Source organism: Cololabis saira, chromosome 8 (genome assembly GCF_033807715.1).
Source record: "Cololabis saira isolate AMF1-May2022 chromosome 8, fColSai1.1, whole genome shotgun sequence".
NCBI classification, from domain to species: domain Eukaryota; kingdom Metazoa; phylum Chordata; class Actinopteri; order Beloniformes; family Belonidae; genus Cololabis; species Cololabis saira.
Window position 1 is genome coordinate 39,919,320 of NC_084594.1, and position 20,837 is coordinate 39,940,156.

Genomic DNA, 20,837 nt, shown 5'->3' on the forward strand with positions numbered 1-20,837 from the left:
GTCGATCTACTTGGATTTTCATGCAAAAACCTCTCCGGGGTCAATGCAATTAGGCACGTAGACATGGTCAAGAGAATCTCCTGTAGTTCAAACCAAGCATCAGAATGGGGAAGTACGGTAATTTCAGTGACTTTGAACGTGGTATGGTTGTTGGTAACAGACGGGCTGGTCTGAGTATTTCAGAACCTGTCGATCTACTTGGATTTTCATGCAAAAACCTCTCTGGGGTTCACAGAGAGTCGTCGGAAAAAGAGAATATATCCAGTGGGCGGTAGTTTCTTGGGTGAAAATGCCTTGTGGATGCCAGAGGTCAGAAGAGAATGGCCAGACTGGTTGTAGCTGATAGAAAGGCAACAGTAACTCAAATAACCACTCATTACAACCGAGGTATGCCGAAGAGCATCTCTGAATGCACAACGCGTCGAACCTTGAGGCGGATGGGCCACAGCAGCAGAACCACACTGGGTACCACTCCTGTCAGCAAAGAAGAGGAAACTGAGGCTACAATTTACTCAGGCTCACCAAATAGCCGAAAAGCATCTCTGAATGCACAACGCGTCGAACCTTGAGGCGGATGGGCCCCAGCAGCAGAACCACACTGGGTACCACTCCTCTCAGCTAAGAACAGGAAGCTGAGGCTACAATTCACTCAGGCCCACCAAATTTGGACAACAGAAGTTTGGAAAAACGTTGCCTGGTATGATGAGTCTCAATGTCGGTTGCAACATTCGGATGGCATGGTCAGAATTTGGCATCAACAACATGCAGTGTTTTGCGGAAATTATGACGTTGATTTGCCAGAACTGAGCGATGGTGGTATAGTGGTGAGCATAGCTGCCTTCCAAGCAGTTGACCCGGGTTCGATTCCCGGCCATCGCAGCACTTCTTTTGTGAGAAATCTGAATTTTCACACTTCAACAGAGAATTTTCCATGAAACTCATAACTCTTAGAACTTCCTGTCTTCCTGTCTTAAAGAGTACCCACCGAAGGGGATGTAGCTCAGTGGTAGAGCGCATGCTTTGCATGTATGAGGCCCCGGGTTCAATCCCCGGCATCTCCATTATATGTGTTAAAAAAACTCAATGAAGTAAGAAAGGGTAATCAGCAACACTGATTGTTCCAAAAAGGATTAATTATGTTCATAGTTACACAAACTCGCAAGATGAATTGGACTTAATGCTTGCTATTGAACATCAATCCCTTCAAAAAGCTTTAATGTTCATGAGGAGTATACATGGGACGCATACATATGTATGCATTTACACTCACTGGCCACTTTATTAGGTAAAATAACTGCTCTTCGATGGAAATTTCTAACCAGCCAATCACATGACAGCAAATCAATGCAATTAGGCACGTAGACATGGTCAAGAGAATCTCCTGTAGTTCAAACCAAGCATCAGAATGGGGAAGTACGGTAATTTCAGTGACTTTGAACGTGGCATGGTTGTTGGTAACACACGGGCTGGTCTGAGTATTTCAGAACGTGTCGATCTACTTGGATTTTCATGCAAAAACCTCTCCGGGGTCAATGCAATTAGGCACGTAGACATGGTCAAGAGAATCTCCTGTAGTTCAAACCAAGCATCAGAATGGGGAAGTACGGTAATTTCAGTGACTTTGAACGTGGCATGGTTGTTGGTAACAGACGGGCTGGTCTGAGTATTTCAGAACCTGTCGATCTACTTGGATTTTCATGCAAAAACCTCTCTGGGGTTCACAGAGAGTCGTCGGAAAAAGAGAATATATCCAGTGGGCGGTAGTTTCTTGGGTGAAAATGCCTTGTGGATGCCAGAGGTCAGAAGAGAATGGCCAGACTGGTTGTAGCTGATAGAAAGGCAACAGTAACTCAAATAACCACTCATTACAACCGAGGTATGCCGAAGAGCATCTCTGAATGCACAACGCGTCGAACCTTGAGGCGGATGGGCCACAGCAGCAGAACCACACTGGGTACCACTCCTGTCAGCAAAGAAGAGGAAACTGAGGCTACAATTTACTCAGGCTCACCAAATAGCCGAAAAGCATCTCTGAATGCACAACGCGTCGAACCTTGAGGCGGATGGGCCACAGCAGCAGAACCACACTGGGTACCACTCCTCTCAGCTAAGAACAGGAAACTGAGGCTACAATTCACTCAGGCCCACCAAATTTGGACAACAGAAGTTTGGAAAAACGTTGCCTGGTATGATGAGTCTCAATGTCGGTTGCAACATTCGGATGGCATGGTCAGAATTTGGCATCAATAACATGCAGTGTTTTGCGGAAATTATGACGTTGATTTGCCAGAACTGAGCGATGGTGGTATAGTGGTGAGCATAGCTGCCTTCCAAGCAGTTGACCCGGGTTCGATTCCCGGCCATCGCAGCACTTCTTGTGTGAGAAATCTGAATTTTCACACTTCAACAGAGAATTTTCCATGAAACTCATAACTCTTAGAACTTCCTGTCTTCCTGTCTTAAAGAGTACCCACCGAAGGGGATGTAGCTCAGTGGTAGAGCGCATGCTTTGCATGTATGAGGCCCCGGGTTCAATCCCCGGCATCTCCATTATATGTGTTAAAAAAACTCAATGAAGTAAGAAAGGGTAATCAGCAACACTGATTGTTCCAAAAAGGATTAATTATGTTCATAGTTACACAAACTCGCAAGATGAATTGGACTTAATGCTTGCTATTGAACATCAATCCCTTCAAAAAGCTTTAATGTTCATGAGGAGTATACATGGGACGCATACATATGTATGCATTTACACTCACTGGCCACTTTATTAGGTAAAATAACTGCTCTTCGATGGAAATTTCTAACCAGCAAATCAATGCAATTAGGCACGTAGACATGGACATCAAACCAAGCATCAGAATGGGGAAGTACGGTAATTTCAGTGACTTTGAACGTGGCATGGTTGTTGATAACAGACGGGCTGGTCTGAGTATTTCAGAACGTGTCGATCTACTTGGATTTTCATGCAAAAACCTCTCTGGGGTCAATGCAATTAGGCACGTAGACATGGTCAAGAGAATCTCCTGTAGTTCAAACCAAGCATCAGAATGGGGAAGTACGGTAATTTCAGTGACTTTGAACGTGGCATGGTTGTTGGTAACAGATGGGCTGGTCTGAGTATTTCAGAACCTGTCGATCTACTTGGATTTTCATGCAAAAACCTCTTTGGGGTTCACAGAGAGTCGTCGGAAAAAGAGAATATATCCAGTGGGCGGTAGTTTCTTAAGGGGCAATTGCCTTGTGGATGCCAGAGGTCAGAAGAGAATGGCCAGACTGGATGTAGCTGATAGAAAGGCAACAGTAACTCAAATAACCACTCATTACAACCGAGGTATGCCGACGAGCATCTCTGAATGCACAACGCGTAGAACCTTGAGGCGGATGGGCCACAGCAGCAGAACCACACTGGGTACCACTCCTGTCAGCAAAGAAGAGGAAACTGAGGCTACAATTCACTCAGGCTCACCAAATAGCCGAAAAGCATCTCTGAATGCACAACGCGTCGAACCTTGAGGCGGATGGGCCCCAGCAGCAGAACCACACTGGGTACCACTCCTCTCAGCTAAGAACAGGAAACTGAGGCTACAATTCACTCAGGCCCACCAAATTTGGACAACAGAAGTTTGGAAAAACGTTGCCTGGTATGATGAGTCTCAATGTCGGTTGCAACATTCGGATGGCATGGTCAGAATTTGGCATTAATAACATGCAGTGTTTTGCGGAAATTATGACGTTTATTTGCCAGAACTGAGCGATGGTGGTATAGTGGTGAGCATAGCTGCCTTCCAAGCAGTTGACCCGGGTTCGATTCCCGGCCATCGCAGCACTTCTTGTGTGAGAAATCTGAGTTTTCACACTTCAACAGAGAATTTTCCATGAAACTCATAACTCTTAGAACTTCCTGTCTTCCTGTCTTAAAGAGTACCCACCGAAGGGGATGTAGCTCAGTGGTAGAGCGCATGCTTCGCATGTATGAGGCCCCGGGTTCAATCCCCGGCATCTCCATTATATGTGTTAAAAAAACTCAATGAAGTAAGAAAGGGTAGTCAGCAACACTGATTGTTCCAACAAGGATTAATTATGTTCATAGTTACACAAACTCGCAAGATGAATTGGACTTAATGCTTGCTATTGAACATCAATCCCTTCAAAAAGCTTTAATGTTCATGAGGAGTATACATGGGACGCATACATATGTATGCATTTACACTCACTGGCCACTTTATTAGGTAAAATAACTGCTCCAACTGCTCTTCGAGCATCTCTGAATGCACAACGCGTCGAACCTTGAGGTGGATGGGCCACAGCAGCAGAACCACACTGGGTACCACTCCTGTCAGCAAAGAAGAGGAAACTGAGGCTACAATTCACTCAGGCTCACCAAATAGCCGAAAAGCATCTCTGAATGCACAACGCGTCAAACCTTGAGGCGGATGGATGAGTCTCAATGTCAGTTGCAACATTCGGATGGTATGGTCAGAATTTGGCATCAACAACATGCAGTGTGTTGCGGAAATTATGACGTGGATTTGCCAGAACTGAGCGATGGTGGTATAGTGGTGAGCATAGCTGCCTTCCAAGCAGTTGACCCGGGTTCGATTCCCGGCCATTGCAGCACTACTTTTGTGAGAAATCTGAATTTTCACACTTCAACTGACTTTTTTCCATGGAACTCATAACTCTTAGAACTTCCTGTCTTCCTGTCTTAAGGAGCACCCACCGAAGGGGATGTAGCTCAGTGGTAGAGCGCATGCTTAGCATGTATGAGGCCCCGGGTGCAATCCCCGGCATCTCCATTATTTGCATTAATAAACCCAATAAAGTAAGAAAGAGTAATCTGCAACACTGATTGTTCCAAAAAGGATGAATTATGTTCATAGTTAGACAAACTCACAAGATGAATTGGACTTAATGCTTGCTATTGAACATCAATCCCTTCAAAAAGCTTTAATGTTCATTGGAGTATACATGGGACACATACATATGTATGCATTTACACTCACTGGCCACTTTATTAGGTAAAATAACTGCTCCAACTGCTCTTCGAGCATCTCTGAATGCACAACGCGTCCAACCTTGAGGTGGATGGGCCACAGCAGCAGAACCACACTGGGTACCGCTCCTGTCAGCAAAGAAGAGGAAACTGAGGCTACAATTCACTCAGGCTCACCAAATAGCCGAAAAGCATCTCTGAATGCACAACGCGTCAAACCTTGAGGCGGATGGATGAGTCTCAATGTCGGTTGCAACATTCGGATGGTATGGTCAGAATTTGGCATCAACAACATGCAGTGTGTTGCGGAAATTATGACGTGGATTTGCCAGAACTGAGCGATGGTGGTATAGTGGTGAGCATAGCTGCCTTCCAAGCAGTTGACCCGGGTTCGATTCCCGGCCATTGCAGCACTTCTTTTGTGAGAAATCTGAATTTTCACACTTCAAAGTAACCGTTAAATCCCCACCCTGTGCTCAGTTTATCCAAATAACGCCTGTTAAGAAATTTGATCCGATGTTCCGGGGATCAAAAGAGCCGCCGGTCCGGCCGCATCAGCAGCTCACGGCCGGAGAACAGACGCGATCGCCGGGTAAAACTACGCTGTCGTCCCGGGGAGAAACTGCAGCTCTGTGGAGAATTGTCGCCGGCTGAAATAAATCATTTAGGAAAATAAATGTTGGTTTAATAGATGAAATCTAACAGTCGAGCATAGCTGCCTTCCAAGCAGTTGACCTGGGTTCGATTCCCGGCCATCGCAGCACTACTTTTGTGAGAAATCTGAATTTTCACACTTCAACATACTGTTTTCCATGGGTCTCATAACTCTTAGAACTTCCTGTCTTCCTGTCTTAAGGAGCACCCACCAAAGGGGATGTAGCTTAGTGGTAGAGCGCATGCTTAGCATTAATAAACCCAATAAAGTAAGAAAGAGTTATCTGCAACACTGATTTTTCCAAAATGGATGAATTATGTTCATAGTTAGACAAACTCACAAGATGAATTGGACTTAATTCTTGCTATTGAACATCAATCCCTTCAAAAAGCTTTAATGTTCATGAGGAGTATATATGGGACACATACATATGTATGCATTTACACTCACTGGCCACTTTATTAGGTAAAATAACTGCTCTTCGATGGAAATTTCTAACCAGCCAATCACATGACAGCAAATCAATGCAATTAGGCACGTAGACATGGTCAAGAGAATCTCCTGTAGTTCAAACCAAGCATCGGAATGGGGAAGTACGGTGATTTCAGTGACTTTGAGCGTGGCATGTTTGTTGGTAACAGACGGGCTGGTCTGAGTATTTCAGAACCTGCCGATCTGCTTGGATTTTCATGCAAAAACCTCTCTGGGGTTCACAGAGAGTCGTCGGAAAAAGAGAATATATCCAGTGGGCGGTAGTTTCTTGGGGGCAAATGCCTTGTGGATGCCAGAGGTCAGAAGAGAATGGCCAGACTGGATGTAGCTGATAGAAAGGCAACAGTAACTCAAATAACCACTCATTACAACCGAGGTATGCCGAAGAGCATCTCTGAATGCACAACGCGTCGAACCTTGAGGCGGATGGGCCACAGCAGCAGAACCACACTGGGTACCACTCCCACCAGAAAAGAAGAGGAAAATGAGGCTACAATTCACTCAGACTTCCCAAATAGCCGAAAAGCATCTCTGAATGCACAACGCGTCGAACCTTGAGGCGGATGGGCCACAGCAGCAGAACCACACTGGGTACCACTCCTGTCAGCAATGAAGAGGAAACTGAGGCTACAATTCACTCAGGCTCACCAGATAGCCGAAAAGCATCTCTGAATGCACAACGCGTCGAGCCTTGAGGCGGATGGGCCACAGCAGCAGAACCACACTGGGTAACACTCCTCTCAGCTAAGAACAGGAAACTGAGGCTACAATTCACTCAGGCTCACCAAATAGCCGAAAAGCATCTCTGAATGCACAACGCGTCGAACCTTGAGGCGGATGGGCCACAGCAGCAAAACCACACTGGGTACCACTCCTCTCAGCTAAGAACAGGAAACTGAGGCTACAATTCACTCAGGCTCAACAAATAGCCGAAGAGCATCTCTGAATGCACAACGCGTCGAACCTTGAGGCGGATCGGCCACAGCAGCAGAACCACACTGGGTACCACTCCTCTCAGCTAAGAACAGGAAACTGAGGCTACAATTCACTCAGGCTCACCAAATAGCCGAAGAGCATCTCTGAATGCACAACGCGTCGAACCTTGAGGCGGATGGGCCACAGCAGCAGAACCACACTGGGTACCACTCCTCTCAGCTAAGAACAGGAAACTGAGGTTACAATTCACTCAGGCCCACCAAATTTGGACAACAGAAGTTTGGAAAAACGTTGCCTGGTATGATGAGTCTCAATGTCGGTTGCAACATTCAGATGGTATGGTCATAATTTGGCATCAACAACATGCAGTGTGTTGCGGAAATTATGACGTTGATTTGCTAGAACTGCGCGATGGTGGTATAGTGGTGAGCATAGCTGCCTTCCAAGCAGTTGACCCGGGTTCGATTCCCGGCCATCGCAGCACTCCTTTTGTGAGAAATCTGAATTTTCACACTTCAACAGAGTGTTTTCCATGGAACTCGTAGCTCTTAGAACTTCCTGTCTTCCTGTCTTAAGGAGCACCCACCGAAGGGGATGTAGCTCAGTGGTAGAGCGCATGCTTCGCATGTTTGAGGCCCCGGGTTCAATCCCCGGCATCTCCATTACTTGTGTTAATAAACCCAATGAAGTAAGAATGGGTAATCAGCAACACTGATTGTTCCAAAAAGGATGAAGTATGTTCATAGTTAGACAAACTTACAAGATTAATTGGACTTAATGCTTGCTATTGAACATCAATCTCTTCAAAAAGCCTTAATGTTCATGAGGTGTATACATGGGACACATACATATGTATGCATTTACACTCACTGGCCACTTTATTAGGTAAGATAACTGCTCCAACTGCTCTTCGATGGAAATTTCTAACCAGCCAATCACATGACAGCAAATCAATGCAATTAGGCACGTAGACATGGTCAAGAGAATCTCCTGTAGTTCAAACCAAGCATCGGAATGGGGAAGTACGGTGATTTCAGTGACTTTGAGCGTGGCATGGTTGTTTGTAACAGACGGGCTGGTCTGAGTATTTCAGAACCTGCCGATCTGCTTGGATTTTCATGCAAAAACCTCTCTGGGGTTCACAGAGAGTCGTCGGAAAAAGAGAATATATCCAGTGGGCGGTAGTTTCTTGGGGGCAAATGCCTTGTGGATGCCAGAGGTCAGAAGAGAATGGCCAGACTGGATGTAGCTGATAGAAAGGCAACAGTAACTCAAATAACCACTCATTACAACCGAGGTATGCCGAAGAGCATCTCTGAATGCACAACGCGTCGAACCTTGAGGCGGATGGGCCACAGCAGCAGAACCACACTGGGTACCACTCCTCTCAGCTAAGAACAGAAAACTAAGGCTACAATTCACTCAGGCTCACCAATTGGCCGAAGAGCATCTCTGAATGCACAACGCGTCGAACCTTGAGGTGGATGGGCCACAGCAGCAGAACCACACTGGGTACCACTCCTGTCAGCAAAGAAGAGGAAACTGAGGCTACAATTCACTCAGGCTCACCAAATAGCTGAAAAGCATCTCTGAATGCACAACGCGTCGAACCTTGAGGCGGATGGGCCACAGTAGCAGAACCACACTGGGTACCACTCCTCTCAGCTAAGAACAGGAAACTGAGGCTACAATTCACTCAGGCTCCCCAAATAGCCGAAAAGCATCTCTGAATGCACAACGCGTCGAACCTTGAGGCGGATGGGCCACAGCAGCAGAACCACACTGGGTACATCTCCTGTCAGCAAAGAAGGGGAAAATTAGGCTACAATTCACTCAGGCTTCCCAAATAGCCGAAAAGCATCTCTGAATGCACAACGCGTCGAACCTTGAGGCGGATGGGCCACAGCAGCAGAACCACACTGGGTACCACTCCTCTCAGCTAAGAACAGGAAACTGAGGTTACAATTCACTCAGGCCCACCAAATTTGGACAACAGAAGTTTGGAAAAACGTTGCCTGGTATGATGAGTCTCAATGTCGGTTGCAACATTCAGATGGTATGGTCAGAATTCGGTATCAACAACATGCAGTGTGTTGTGGAAATTATGACGTTAATTTGCCAGAACTGAGCGATGGTGGTATAGTGGTGAGCATAGCTGCCTTCCAAGCAGTTGACCCGGGTTCGATTCCCGGCCATCGCAGCACTACTTTTGTGAAAAATCTGAATTTTTACACTTCAACAGAGTGTTTTCCATGGAACTCGTAGCTCTTAGAACTTCCTGTCTTCCTGTCTTAAGGAGCACCCACCGAAGGGGATGTAGCTCAGTGGTAGAGCGCATGCTTAGCATGTATGAGGCCCCGGGTTCAATCCCCGGTATCTCCATTATTTGTGTTAATAAACCCAATGAAGTAAGAAAGGGTAATCAGCAACACTGATTGCATCCATAAAGGATGAATTATGTTCACAGTTAGACAAACTCACAAGATGAATTGGACTTACTGCTTGCTATTGAACATCAATCCCTTCAAAAAGCTTTAATGGTCATGAGGAGTATATATGGGACACATACATATGTATGCATTTACACTCACCGGCAACTTTTTTAGGTAAAATATCTGCTCCAACTGCTCTTCGATGGAAATTTCTAACCAGCCAATCACATGACAGCAAATCAATGCAATTAGGCACGTAGACATGGTCAAGAGAAGAAAAGAAACAAAAGGCAGATGAGGAGAGAAGAGAGGAAAAGGTACAGAAAGAATTGAATGACATCAAAGAAAAAGATGAAGAACATCTTAAAGAAATGGAAAGAGGATAGAACAAAAGAAAGAAAAGTTGGTGAAGAAGAAAAGTTTGTTCAGCCGGATTTTGTCCGTTATTTATGTCTGCAAACATCTGAATATTGTGCAGGAATGATTCACTTCTTGATCTGGAAGCTTATGTCTAGTTGGTGTGTAGAAGAGGATGGATAAACACGGCCGCTATGAAAGTAGAACAGAATCAACCACAATGATCACATTATCCTTCTATAAAAGTTGCTTAATGGTTCAGGACAAACGTTGACATTAAAAGTGTTTTGTCTGATGAAACACATAAAAAATGAACACAGATCATTCCACTGAGCCTCCGATTTGTGATTTTAATGTTATGGTGTCATTTTGAGCCGTAGCTCCCGGCATAATTACAATCTAATCTAAAGGATTTACATCATGACACATGTAGCATTTACTACAGGTAAATTGTTGTTTTAACTAATAAAATCTTACATTTTAAAAATGATGAAATGTCCTTTTACAGAATCAACATTAAAAGATGAAGTGAAACAGAATAATTTGTGCTGAGAAAGCTCACTCTTTCTGTGTCCGACACATCAGCAGATAACGTTGTAAAATAAATGTAATTATCAAGCTGCAAATCAAGAGCATGTTGATCTGAAACACTGACGAGGAAAAGCACACATAACTACCTCTAAAAGCTTCTCATCTTTTCAGAGGGACATGAAATAACTCATACCCAACAAGAATAGTGACCTCACAGCTGATGTTTTGGACATGAATGTTTATTTTGGCAGACGAGCTTCAAGCAGGAAAATGTTCTTTTAAAAGTTTGATGTTGGCTCCCTCTGATGGTTTTCTAGGAATACTGCAAACACACAGATCTGACACACGATCGTCAATCCTGGAATGAGAATAAAGACGTTTCCAGAGGAGTCAGGGGTCCGTGGTCCACAGAGATTAAAGTCAGGAGGTGTTGGTCTTTTGTGGACTCTTCGTTCAGGTTTTTCTGTAAAAAAAGGTGGAAGCGGTTGAGAATAGGTGTTATTTTGTTCTAGTGTCCTGCTCAGATTATGTTTCACCACCATCCTGCCCTTTTAATTATTTTCTGAACACAGAGCTTCCAATTTGTGATTTTAATGTTATGGTGTCATTTTGAGCCGTATCTCCCGGGATTATTACAATATAATTTCACCCAGATCCTGATACAGTTTATTAACAGTTGGTACGTGGAGATTAATCGGGAAATTATAACTTTCATGGCACATTTTCCTTCTGGGAGTTTTCAGTGAGTCTGGCGCTTCCTTTGCAGGTCAATGTCTCGAGCGGGAAAACCAAGTCACTAACACTAACCAAGTCTTCTGGATGAAACCTTTGACTTTGAAGAAAGATGTAAAAAGAGAAATTCTCTTTAAAAGATTCTCTCAGAACATCTTACAGAAAAAAGCAAAACGTTTCCTTAACTTTAATGTTTAACTGGGAAAAGATAAAGTGTGTGTCTCTGTTAGAAGGATGCAAACTTTTATCCTCAAATGTGTTTTATTAAGACCTCAGGAGATGTTGTCAGCTTTTGAATATGGGGCAATTTAAATTACTGTATAATCATAAGTGATATATTTAATCAGAGATGAAATAAAAATATGGTTCTTAAAAATATCCAATTAAAGCTTTAGATAAATGAATTAAAATAAATCTAATACATTTCAAACTAATGCCGTTAGTGCCTCAGTTGTAGGTGGGTTGAGCGTTCACGTAAACAGCAGCATTCAGACTAAACATATTTATGTTAGTATTTAACAGGAAGGCCTGCTGTACATATCACCTCCATCTGGGTGTAACAGTGTTGTAAGTTTCATGATCCTGTTTCTTGTGTTTTTAGAATAACTGAAGATAAGTAAAACAAATATAAGTAGAGCAGATTTCTGAAAATGCAAATATAAATTGGTGTATTGGAGGTTAATTTGACAGAAAATATTTCACTGGTTGAAAAGTTTACAAAGTGTTCAGATGAAGTAAATATCGCTAGTTAAGCTGACTTTATCCATTTAATCAATAGTTATAAGAAACCGTGTTTGAGGAGTAGGTTTGTCTGCAGAGTCCTCCCTGCAGAGGTTGACATTAGGCCTAACAGTGTAGCCCCCCACCCATAATCCTGCTGCAGACACACCTGTGCAGGAGCGTATAAAGACCCTGGACCGGACTGAGCAGACATCAAGCTCCAAGGAGTCTCTCCACACCTGAAGATGAGTCCCTCTGCCAGCCTGCTCCTGCTGCTCCTGCTCGGCCTCTCTCAGGCTCAACCTTTCCAGGAGGATGAAGGTCAAGACGCAGAGATGGCAGAAGATGAAGAAACGGAAGTGGACATGACCACCCAGATTCTGACCACCAATAACGCCACAGATGAGTTCCTGCTGGAAGGAGACCTGGTGGCTCCCGTTACCAGAAACGCCATGAAGTGCTGGTACAACAGCTGTCTGTGGAAAAAAGCCTCCAATGGCAAAGTGGTGATCGCCTACACGATAAGTTCTCAGTTCTCCGGGTACGAGAGGCAGACGATCGAGGGCGCCATGAGGGCCTTCAGCCGCACCTGCGTCCGCTTCACCCCTCGCAGGAACGAAAACGACTACATCAGCATTGTGAACAAAGGCGGATGCTACTCTGCCCTGGGCAGACAGGGAGGCCGGCAGGAGCTCTCTCTCAACAGGGCGGGCTGCATCTACGGTGGCATCGTCCAGCACGAGCTCAACCACGCTCTGGGCTTCCAGCACGAGCAGACCAGGAGCGACCGCGACCGCTACGTCAGGATCAACTGGATGAACATCATCCAGAAGAGCGCCTACAACTTCCACAAGCACGACACCAACAACCTGAACACGCCCTACGATTACTCCTCCATCATGCACTATGGAAGATTCGCCTTCTCCGTGGGCCGGGGGAGGGAGACCATCACCCCCATTGGAAACCCCAACGCCCGGATCGGCCAGAGGAACGGTCTGTCCCGCTGGGACATCAGCAGGATCAACATGCTCTACGGCTGTTAGCAACACTGTCAGATGAATAATGATGGATGAAATGCTCAGATAACAGGATGTGATCCCGCATGACCAAAATATTTGAAATAAAAGCAATGCAAAATAAGGGCTAGCTGTTCTTCTTCTTTTTTTCTGCAGAAGTGTATTCAGAATTTTGTCTACTTTTCAATGATATTTGAGGGTTTTTTACAAGAAAAGTGAAAAACTTAAAAATGTCTATGCAAACGGAGACTTGATTTTTAATCTGAAGTAACCTGCAAGTGGTATCTTAATGAACCAGGGGCGGATATACAAGGGGGAAAGGGGGGGCAGCTGCCCCCCACTACAGAGTATTGTCCCCCTGTTGCCCCCTCATTTTAATGCTACTCTGACTATTCTGTTCAAAAGTTCCCCAATGCATTGAAATACTACCAAATAAACTAAGTATAAGTATTGTTCAGTAGGGTTTTCATCATTTCTCTTACAGGATATGTTGGGACAGGGAAAGGGCGAGTACTGCGAGCTATTTACTCTGAAGACGCTCATCCAGGATACTGCATCACTTCTGCAGCCTCGTGCAAGAGTTGGTCACACACGGAACCTAGACTAGACTGAAATATATCCAGGAGAATGAAGGTCTAGGAAAGAAAGTAATTCAGTCAGGTTAATTATTAGAACAGTCTTAAGATAAATTAAATTATGTTAATTTATATGTTTTACTTTTTATTTTTTGATCATACATTATTTTTTATGATTTTTACAAATCTTGAACAGGCCATGTCAGATACAAGTGTAACAAAGATCAACCAATCAAACTTTACTTAAAGCACTTTTCATGCAGTTTGTGCTACATGAGCTTTACAGAATTATAACCAAAGATTCACGAGTTTTAGTAGATTCACAAGTACTCGTTATGATTTCTAGAAACAGAACTCCATTTCTACTTTGTTTGCTGTTAAATCAGTACAACAAATGACACAACACTGACTATAATCATCAGAAACACGCTGTTGGAGGGGACAAGTCCATCTGGTGTTGAAGAGTTAACACGGCGCGTTGATACCAGCCTCATGTTGCATGTGGAAGATGTCATGTGGTGCTTTAACATGTTACATTTATAAAATCTGTAAAAGCTGTAAAGATTATATTCACCAATCTTAATTTCACTCATTAATGTAAAAGGATTATTTTTTTATGGTGGGCGGGGCCACGTTGACCTGGAGTTCTATTCAGTTCAGTGCTCACAAAGGTTACCATGACAACATTCTATTATACACATCAAAGCACCGGTGCAGCATAATTACCTGAAACTCTGCACAGAACCGTAGTCTCTTGTACCTTCAAGACACTTCCTGTTGCGAGCCTCTGTAACAGAGTTGGAAAATCCCACTTTAATCATTTTTGTTTTCAAATTCTATTTAGGGATCTTATTTATCATTTATTTATTTTGTTGAATGTTTGTGAATTTTATCTAAATGTGTTGTTTTATTTTATTGTTATTTTTATTTGCGTCTTTTGAGGAAACTGCGTTTTTGGCTGTACCCTCTTTTTGTACCTCCTGGGCTTCCGTAGTTCATTACTTCAGCTCCTCAGTGCTGCGTTGCTCTGAGTGTAAATTGTGTTGGGAACTGCTGTTGCTTTTCTTAACAGATTTTTTAAAGAAATTATCCATTTATGTTGACATTTTTGGCACATATTGTATACCACTGACATTACGTGGCTGTTTTGTGTTGTTTTGATGATTTAATATGCTTTTTGTGGATGTTTTTGTTTTCGCGCCCTTTTTGTACAGCGGCGGGCGGTAACCGGTTTAAACCAGTAGGGGACAGTGTAAACCAGACGGCGCTGCAGAGCCTGAGTGTTCACTTTCCCGTTTTTGTTTTGTTTGTTCAGGGAGCAGGAGTTTAAAAGAGGGTCCAGAAGACTTATTCATGTATTTTTCTGTCTTCTGCAGGTATGTTTCCTTTGTCAAATTAAGTGTTTTCATTGTGTTTACCCCATATATACAGTGTTTTGTTTTGATCGTTGGGTATCACTGTTTCCATATTGGCTGTTATAATTTAGGATTTATTAATTAAAAATAGTATTTTCCTTTCTGTTTTGGTAGTAGTTTGATAAAGAGGAAAATCAATTAAATTGGTGTGAGTGCTGTGTTGCTCTGATGAGTGGAGCAGGAGTTTAAAAGAGGGTCCAGAAGACTTATTCATGTATTTTTCTGTCTTCGCAGGTATGTTTCCTTTGTCAAATTAAGTGTTTTCATTGTGTTTACCCCATATATACAGTGTTTTGTTTTGATCGTTGGGTATCACTGTTTCCATATTGGCTGTTATAATTTAGGATTTATTAATTAAAAATAGTATTTTCCTTTCTGTTTTGGTAGTAGTTTGATAAAGAGGAAAATCAATTAAATTGGTGTGAGTGCTGTGTTGCTCTGATGAGTGGAGCAGGAGTTTAAAAGAGGGTCCAGAAGACTTATTCATGTATTTTTCTGTCTTCTGCAGAATTAAATGTAGCAAAACCAACTTATGACTCATCATTTCTTGCAATGGATCCAAACCTGTTTCACCTCTCTGGTGGAAACCACGTCCACGACTCGGAAAACACCTCAGAAAACGCTTCAGAACCTCAAACCCACATTTCCTACCGTGTTGATGGCAGAAATGTCTTTTAGAGGACGTCCAAGAACCAGACGGGGATTTGTGAGCTCTCCCAGCGATGGAGCTCAGTCCCGGGTCTCAGATGATCTCGGACAACTCCAAATGGAGATCAAAGGCTGCAGAAGAGAAAATGCTTTCCTGACCAACTACAACAACAAACTGGAGTTTGAACTTGTAGATCGTGAAGAGGAAATGGAAAGAATCATGTTGATCAACCAGAACTTGGACTCAAACAGAGCTGAACTGAGAGAGCAACTCCAGCAGCTGCAGGAGGAGAATAAAACCCTCCAAGAGAAAAAACTAAAACTGGAAGAGTACAAGATGGAGATCCATCTCCAGCAGAAGCAGGAACAGGAAAAATCCTGGTTCCGGCTGAAGGAGGCTCTAACCAAACTGACAAGTGAAAAGCAGCGGTTCAAGGAAAGAGGAGTCGAGGTTGAAAATGAGAAAATGATCCTGGAAGAGCTCAAAAGACAGACTGAAGAAATAAAACAAGAAAACCAGAAGGAAAAGAGGGATCTGAAAGAGCAAAAAGAAAGCTTGCAAAGAGAAGAACAGATATTGATGGAGGGCAAGAAAAAACATGAGATGGAGATGGAAGAGTTGCAAGCAGCAGTGCTTGATCTGGAGGAGAAGAGGACAGACCTGCAACTGTTGCAGTGCAACATGGATGTGGAGAAAGCTGAGATGAAGCAAATGAAGGTACAAGAAGAGGAACATGCTGTAAACCTGCAGAATGACAAGAAGAAGCTGCAGGGAGAGATCAAGACTTTAATGGAGAACAAGAAAGAAGTGGAAACGGGTCGAAAGGACCTGGAAATGGAAAAGACACAAATCTGTGGTACCAAACTAAAACCAGACAAAGACTGTGCAGAACTCAAGAGAGAGGTGGAAAATGTGGAGGAAAAGGAAGATGAAGCAGCACAGAAGAAATAATTGGAAGAGGAGGATGAGAAACTGCAGCTGGAGACACAATTAGAAGAGAAAGAAAGAATCCTGGTGGAGGATAAGATTGTTAAAAAGGAGAAAAAGAAGAGAAGTTTCTTAAAGATCTTCAAGAAACAAAAGGCAGATGAGAAGAGAAGAGATGAAAAAGTACAGAAAGATTTGAATGACATCAAAGAAAAAGATGAAGAACATCTTAAAGAAATGGAAGGAGGAGAGGACAAAAAGAAAGAAAAGGTGGTGAAGAAGAAAAGTTTGCTCAGCCGGATTTTCAAAAGGTCCAGCAGAGAGAAGGCTGCTGGGAACCAGTTAGTCAGGGCCGAAAATTGAAAAAGCCCCTTAGAAAACAACATGGTAGGCATTTTTGAGGAAAAGCACTTTCTCTATTGTTTCTGTATGATTTTTTTGTGCTGAATCCATTTCTGCCGTATGCTAAGCTGTCAAAGTTATCGTTTAGTCATAATTATTGATTAATTAGCACAACTATTGATTTGTCGTCTAAAGTTAGAAATGGTGATCAGTTTCCTATTTGTCAATAGTAGATATATGATTGTTTGGTATCAATGTAAAGGGGACCTTCTCAGCTTTTATCTGAGCCCATGGTTGTGTTTTTCTGACAAACATAGAGGTCACACGGCCTCCTTAAACCATAAATTACACACATTTCCATACAATGTTTCGCCTAAACTATCTAGTTAATTTTATCTTCTGGGATCAAGAGATATCAACGACCCAAAAGACAACAACCACAATACCCAATGGACTTTGACGAGTCAGGAAATGTATGATATAACCATACTTTTTCTTTGTGAGAAGTTATTATAAGGCTTGAAATAGCTGTAACCAGCTCAGTCCCATTCACCACCATTCATTCTTTGGACCAGCATTTTGTAAAGACTATTATTAGTAAGCAATATTCAAAGGCCTGAGTGATTTTCATCAATTTAATTCATCAAAAATTTCACTGAACAATCACATTTTTCACCTCCTTGAACCGCCACCTTACTGTGGTGGAGGGGTTTGTGTGCCCGAGTGATCCTAGGAGCTATGTTGTCGGGGGCATTACGCCCCTGGTAGGGACTCCCATGGCAAACAGGTCCTAAGTGACGGGCCAGACTAAGAGCGGTTCACGCCAATCATGGAGGAGAAAGAACAAAGGACCGTAACGTCGCCCGGATCGGCGTCACCGGGGCCCCGCCCTGGAGCCAGGCCTGGGGTTGGGGCTCGTAGGCGAGCGCCTGGTGGCCGGGTCTTTCCCGTGGGACCCGGCCGGGCTCAGCCCGAAACGGCGACGCGGGTCCGCCTTCCAGTAGGCCCACCACCCGCAGGAAGGACCATGGCAGGCCGGTGCATTGTGGGCTGGGTAGCAGTCGTGGCGGGGTGCCTCGACGACCCAATCCCTGGACATCAACCCTCACAGTGGGGACATGGAATGTCACCTCCCTGGGGGAGAAGGAGCCGGAGCTTGTGCGTGAGGTTGAGAGATACCGGCTAGAGATAGTCGGGCTCACCTCCACACATAGCTTGGGCTCTGGAACCCAGCTCCTTGAAAGGGGCTGGACCCTCCACTACTCTGGAGTTGCCCAGGGTGAGAGGCGGCGGGCTGGTGTGGGTTTGGTTATAGCCCCCCAGCTCAGCCGCCATGTGTTGGAGTTCACCCCGGTGAACGAGAGGGTTGTTTCCCTGCGCCTTCGGGTCGGGGAAAGGTCTCTCACAGTTGTTTGTGCCTACGGGCCGAACAGCAGTGCGGAGTACCCGGCCTTCTTGGAGTCCCTGGGAGGAGTACTTGATAGTGCTCCAACTGGGGACTCCATTGTTCTACTGGGGGACTTCAACGCTCACGTGGGCAATGACAGTGATACCTGGAGAGGCGTGATTGGGAGGAACGGCCTCCCCGATCTGAACCCGAGCGGTGTTTTGTTGTTGGACTTCTGTGCGAGCCACAGTTTGTCCATAACGAACACCATGTTCAAGCATAAGGGTGTCCATCAGTGCACGTGGCACCAAGACACCCTAGGCCGGAGGTCAATGATCGACTTTGTTGTCGTTTCATCTGACCTTCGGCCGCATGTCTTGGACACTCGGGTGAAGAGAGGGGCTGAGCTGTCAACTGATCACCACCTGGTGGTGAGTTGGATGCGCTGGCGGAGGAGGAAGAAGGTGGACAGAACGGACAGACCCAAACGGATTGTGAGGGTCTGTGAGGAACCTCTGGCTGAGCCCTCTGTCAGGGACATCTTCAACTCTCACCTCCGAGAGAACTTCTCTAGGATCCCGGGGGAGGCGGGGGACATCGTTCTCTGCCTCCATTGTCGGCGCAGCGGCTCGAAGTTGTGGACGCAAGGTCTCCGGTGCCTGTCGTGGTGGCAATCCTAGAACCCGGTGGTGGACACCGGAAGTACAGGATCCCGTCAGACTGAAGAAGAAGTCCTACCGGGCTATGTTGGCCTGTGGGACTGAATTGCAGCACATTGTGCAGCACACAGCCTGTTCAAGGCAAAGGAGAGATACACTAGAGGGCTCATTCTTTTGGGTTTGGAACGCTTCATCTGACATTATTACTAGAAAACTTAAAATGTATACAGATTTTTTTCATAAATCCTGCCACAATCCGGCCTCAAGCTCCGTAACTTTAACTTTAATCCAGGAAATTGGTTGATATTTTTTTTAAATGACTTGATTAACTTAAACACATGATTCATCTTTTCAAAATTATTGTTACTGTTACTGACCCTTAATAGAGGAGATGAACACCACCACATATATTTGCACTGGCAACATCCATGTTAGCTAGTTGTCTTGCTAACTCGTTGTTGTGGCAACTCACCACCTGCTGCTTGACTGCGGTATTTCAGCATCCTAACTGCCCACGAATTCCAGCACACAATCACCCACAAGATAGAAATAATATGGTGATATTATACATTTTCTGAAACTGTATATGAAAGTGAGTATTGCTGTACTTGTTTTTTATGTCTCTGGTATTCCTAGGTGTCACAGAGTTAATACAAATAAAAATAACATAGGCGAAAATGGTGAAAAATTAACATTCTCTGGGGTTTCTGGAGCTCTATTGACCTCCAAGTATGTCAGAAAAGTTCAACTTTAGGTTTGAAAGAGAGCTATAAATATCTCCTTTAAAATGATACCAAACACAGTATTATTGTAACTTAGGAATTGCTTGATCTATGAGCCTAAACCAGGATAGGCAACAGCGTTTACAGTCCAATTTACCATATGGGGTGGCCATCTTGAATGTGGGAATATAGAAAACCAGGGGTCTAATTTTTTTGGCATACGGTGGATTCTGGTTTGGGACACATTGATCTTTCAAAAAATGCTGTATGCCATCTTTTCCTCAAAAATGCCTACAGGGTTACATGATTCTGAAGTTACAGCCCAGTCTATTACAACCGAGGTATGCCGAAGAGCATCTCTGAATGCACAACGCGTCGAACCTTGAGGCGGATGGGCCACAGCAGCAGAACCACACTGGGTACCACTCCTGTCAGCAAAGAAGAGGAAACTGAGGCTACAATTCACTCAGGCTCCCCAAATAGCCGAAAAGCCTCTCTGAATGCACAACGCGTCGAACCTTGAGGCGGATGGGCAACAGCAGCAGAACCACACTGGGTACCACTCCTGTCAGCAAGGAAGAGGAAACTGAGGCTACAATTCACTCAGGCTCCCCAAATAGCCGAAAAGCATCTCTGAATGCACAACGCGTCGAACCTTGAGGCGGATGGGCCACAGCAGCAGAACCACACTGGGTACCACTCCTCTCAGCTAAGAACAGGAAACTGAGGCTACAATTCCCTCAGGCCCACCAAATTTTGACAACAGAAGTTTGGAAAAATGTTGCCTGGTATGATGAGTCTCAATGTCGGTTGCAACATTCGGATGGTATGGTCAGAATTTGGCATCAACAACATGCAGTGTGTTGCGGAAATTATGACGTTGATTTGCCAGAACTGAGCGATGGTGGTATAGTGGTGAGCATAGCTGCCTTCCAAGCAGTTGACCCGGGTTCTATTCCCGGCCATCGCAGCACTACTTTTGTGAGAAATCTGAATTTTCACACTTCAACAGAGTGTTTTCCATGGAACTCGTAGCTCTTAGAACTTCCTGTCTTCCTGTCTTCAGGAGCACCCACCGAAGGGGATGTAGCTCAGTGGTAGAGCGCATGGTTTGCATGTATGAGGCCCCGGGTTCAATCCCCGGCATCTCCATTACTTGTGTTAATAAACCCAATGAAGTAAGAAGGGGTAATCAGCAAGACTGATTTCATCCATCAAGGATCAATTATGTTCACAGTTAGACAAACTCACAAGATGAATTGGACTTACTGCTTGCTATTGAAAATCAATCCCT

At 44.3% G+C, this 20,837-nt stretch overlaps 1 protein-coding gene and 15 non-coding genes across 16 annotated transcripts; all 16 read left to right on the top strand.

Annotated features, from left to right (window-relative positions):
* The first annotated feature begins 807 nt into the window (after positions 1-807).
* Positions 808-879, top strand: trnag-ucc (transfer RNA glycine (anticodon UCC)). The gene has a single exon. It is a non-coding gene; the product is annotated as a tRNA-Gly (tRNA).
* A 110-nt stretch (positions 880-989) lies between these two features.
* Positions 990-1,061, top strand: trnaa-ugc (transfer RNA alanine (anticodon UGC)). Its single transcript has one exon. It is a non-coding gene; the product is annotated as a tRNA-Ala (tRNA).
* Positions 1,062-2,296: 1,235 nt separating this feature from the next.
* Positions 2,297-2,368, top strand: trnag-ucc (transfer RNA glycine (anticodon UCC)). The gene has a single exon. It is a non-coding gene; the product is annotated as a tRNA-Gly (tRNA).
* Positions 2,369-2,478: 110 nt separating this feature from the next.
* On the top strand, positions 2,479-2,550 carry trnaa-ugc (transfer RNA alanine (anticodon UGC)). Its single transcript has one exon. It is a non-coding gene; the product is annotated as a tRNA-Ala (tRNA).
* Positions 2,551-3,754: 1,204 nt separating this feature from the next.
* On the top strand, positions 3,755-3,826 carry trnag-ucc (transfer RNA glycine (anticodon UCC)). The gene has a single exon. It is a non-coding gene; the product is annotated as a tRNA-Gly (tRNA).
* Positions 3,827-3,936: 110 nt separating this feature from the next.
* trnaa-cgc (transfer RNA alanine (anticodon CGC)) lies at positions 3,937-4,008 on the top strand. Its single transcript has one exon. It is a non-coding gene; the product is annotated as a tRNA-Ala (tRNA).
* Positions 4,009-4,545: 537 nt separating this feature from the next.
* Positions 4,546-4,617, top strand: trnag-ucc (transfer RNA glycine (anticodon UCC)). Its single transcript has one exon. It is a non-coding gene; the product is annotated as a tRNA-Gly (tRNA).
* A 110-nt stretch (positions 4,618-4,727) lies between these two features.
* Positions 4,728-4,799, top strand: trnaa-agc (transfer RNA alanine (anticodon AGC)). Its single transcript has one exon. It is a non-coding gene; the product is annotated as a tRNA-Ala (tRNA).
* Positions 4,800-5,334: 535 nt separating this feature from the next.
* trnag-ucc (transfer RNA glycine (anticodon UCC)) lies at positions 5,335-5,406 on the top strand. Its single transcript has one exon. It is a non-coding gene; the product is annotated as a tRNA-Gly (tRNA).
* Positions 5,407-7,487: 2,081 nt separating this feature from the next.
* trnag-ucc (transfer RNA glycine (anticodon UCC)) lies at positions 7,488-7,559 on the top strand. Its single transcript has one exon. It is a non-coding gene; the product is annotated as a tRNA-Gly (tRNA).
* A 110-nt stretch (positions 7,560-7,669) lies between these two features.
* trnaa-cgc (transfer RNA alanine (anticodon CGC)) lies at positions 7,670-7,741 on the top strand. The gene has a single exon. It is a non-coding gene; the product is annotated as a tRNA-Ala (tRNA).
* A 1,466-nt stretch (positions 7,742-9,207) lies between these two features.
* On the top strand, positions 9,208-9,279 carry trnag-ucc (transfer RNA glycine (anticodon UCC)). Its single transcript has one exon. It is a non-coding gene; the product is annotated as a tRNA-Gly (tRNA).
* Positions 9,280-9,389: 110 nt separating this feature from the next.
* trnaa-agc (transfer RNA alanine (anticodon AGC)) lies at positions 9,390-9,461 on the top strand. The gene has a single exon. It is a non-coding gene; the product is annotated as a tRNA-Ala (tRNA).
* A 2,457-nt stretch (positions 9,462-11,918) lies between these two features.
* LOC133449549 (high choriolytic enzyme 2-like) lies at positions 11,919-12,894 on the top strand. The gene has a single exon (XM_061728712.1). It carries the CDS (start codon positions 12,097-12,099, stop codon positions 12,892-12,894), a length of 798 nt encoding a protein of 265 aa, XP_061584696.1. The 5' UTR covers positions 11,919-12,096.
* Positions 12,895-20,441: 7,547 nt separating this feature from the next.
* On the top strand, positions 20,442-20,513 carry trnag-ucc (transfer RNA glycine (anticodon UCC)). The gene has a single exon. It is a non-coding gene; the product is annotated as a tRNA-Gly (tRNA).
* A 110-nt stretch (positions 20,514-20,623) lies between these two features.
* Positions 20,624-20,695, top strand: trnaa-ugc (transfer RNA alanine (anticodon UGC)). The gene has a single exon. It is a non-coding gene; the product is annotated as a tRNA-Ala (tRNA).
* Positions 20,696-20,837: the final 142 nt, after the last annotated feature.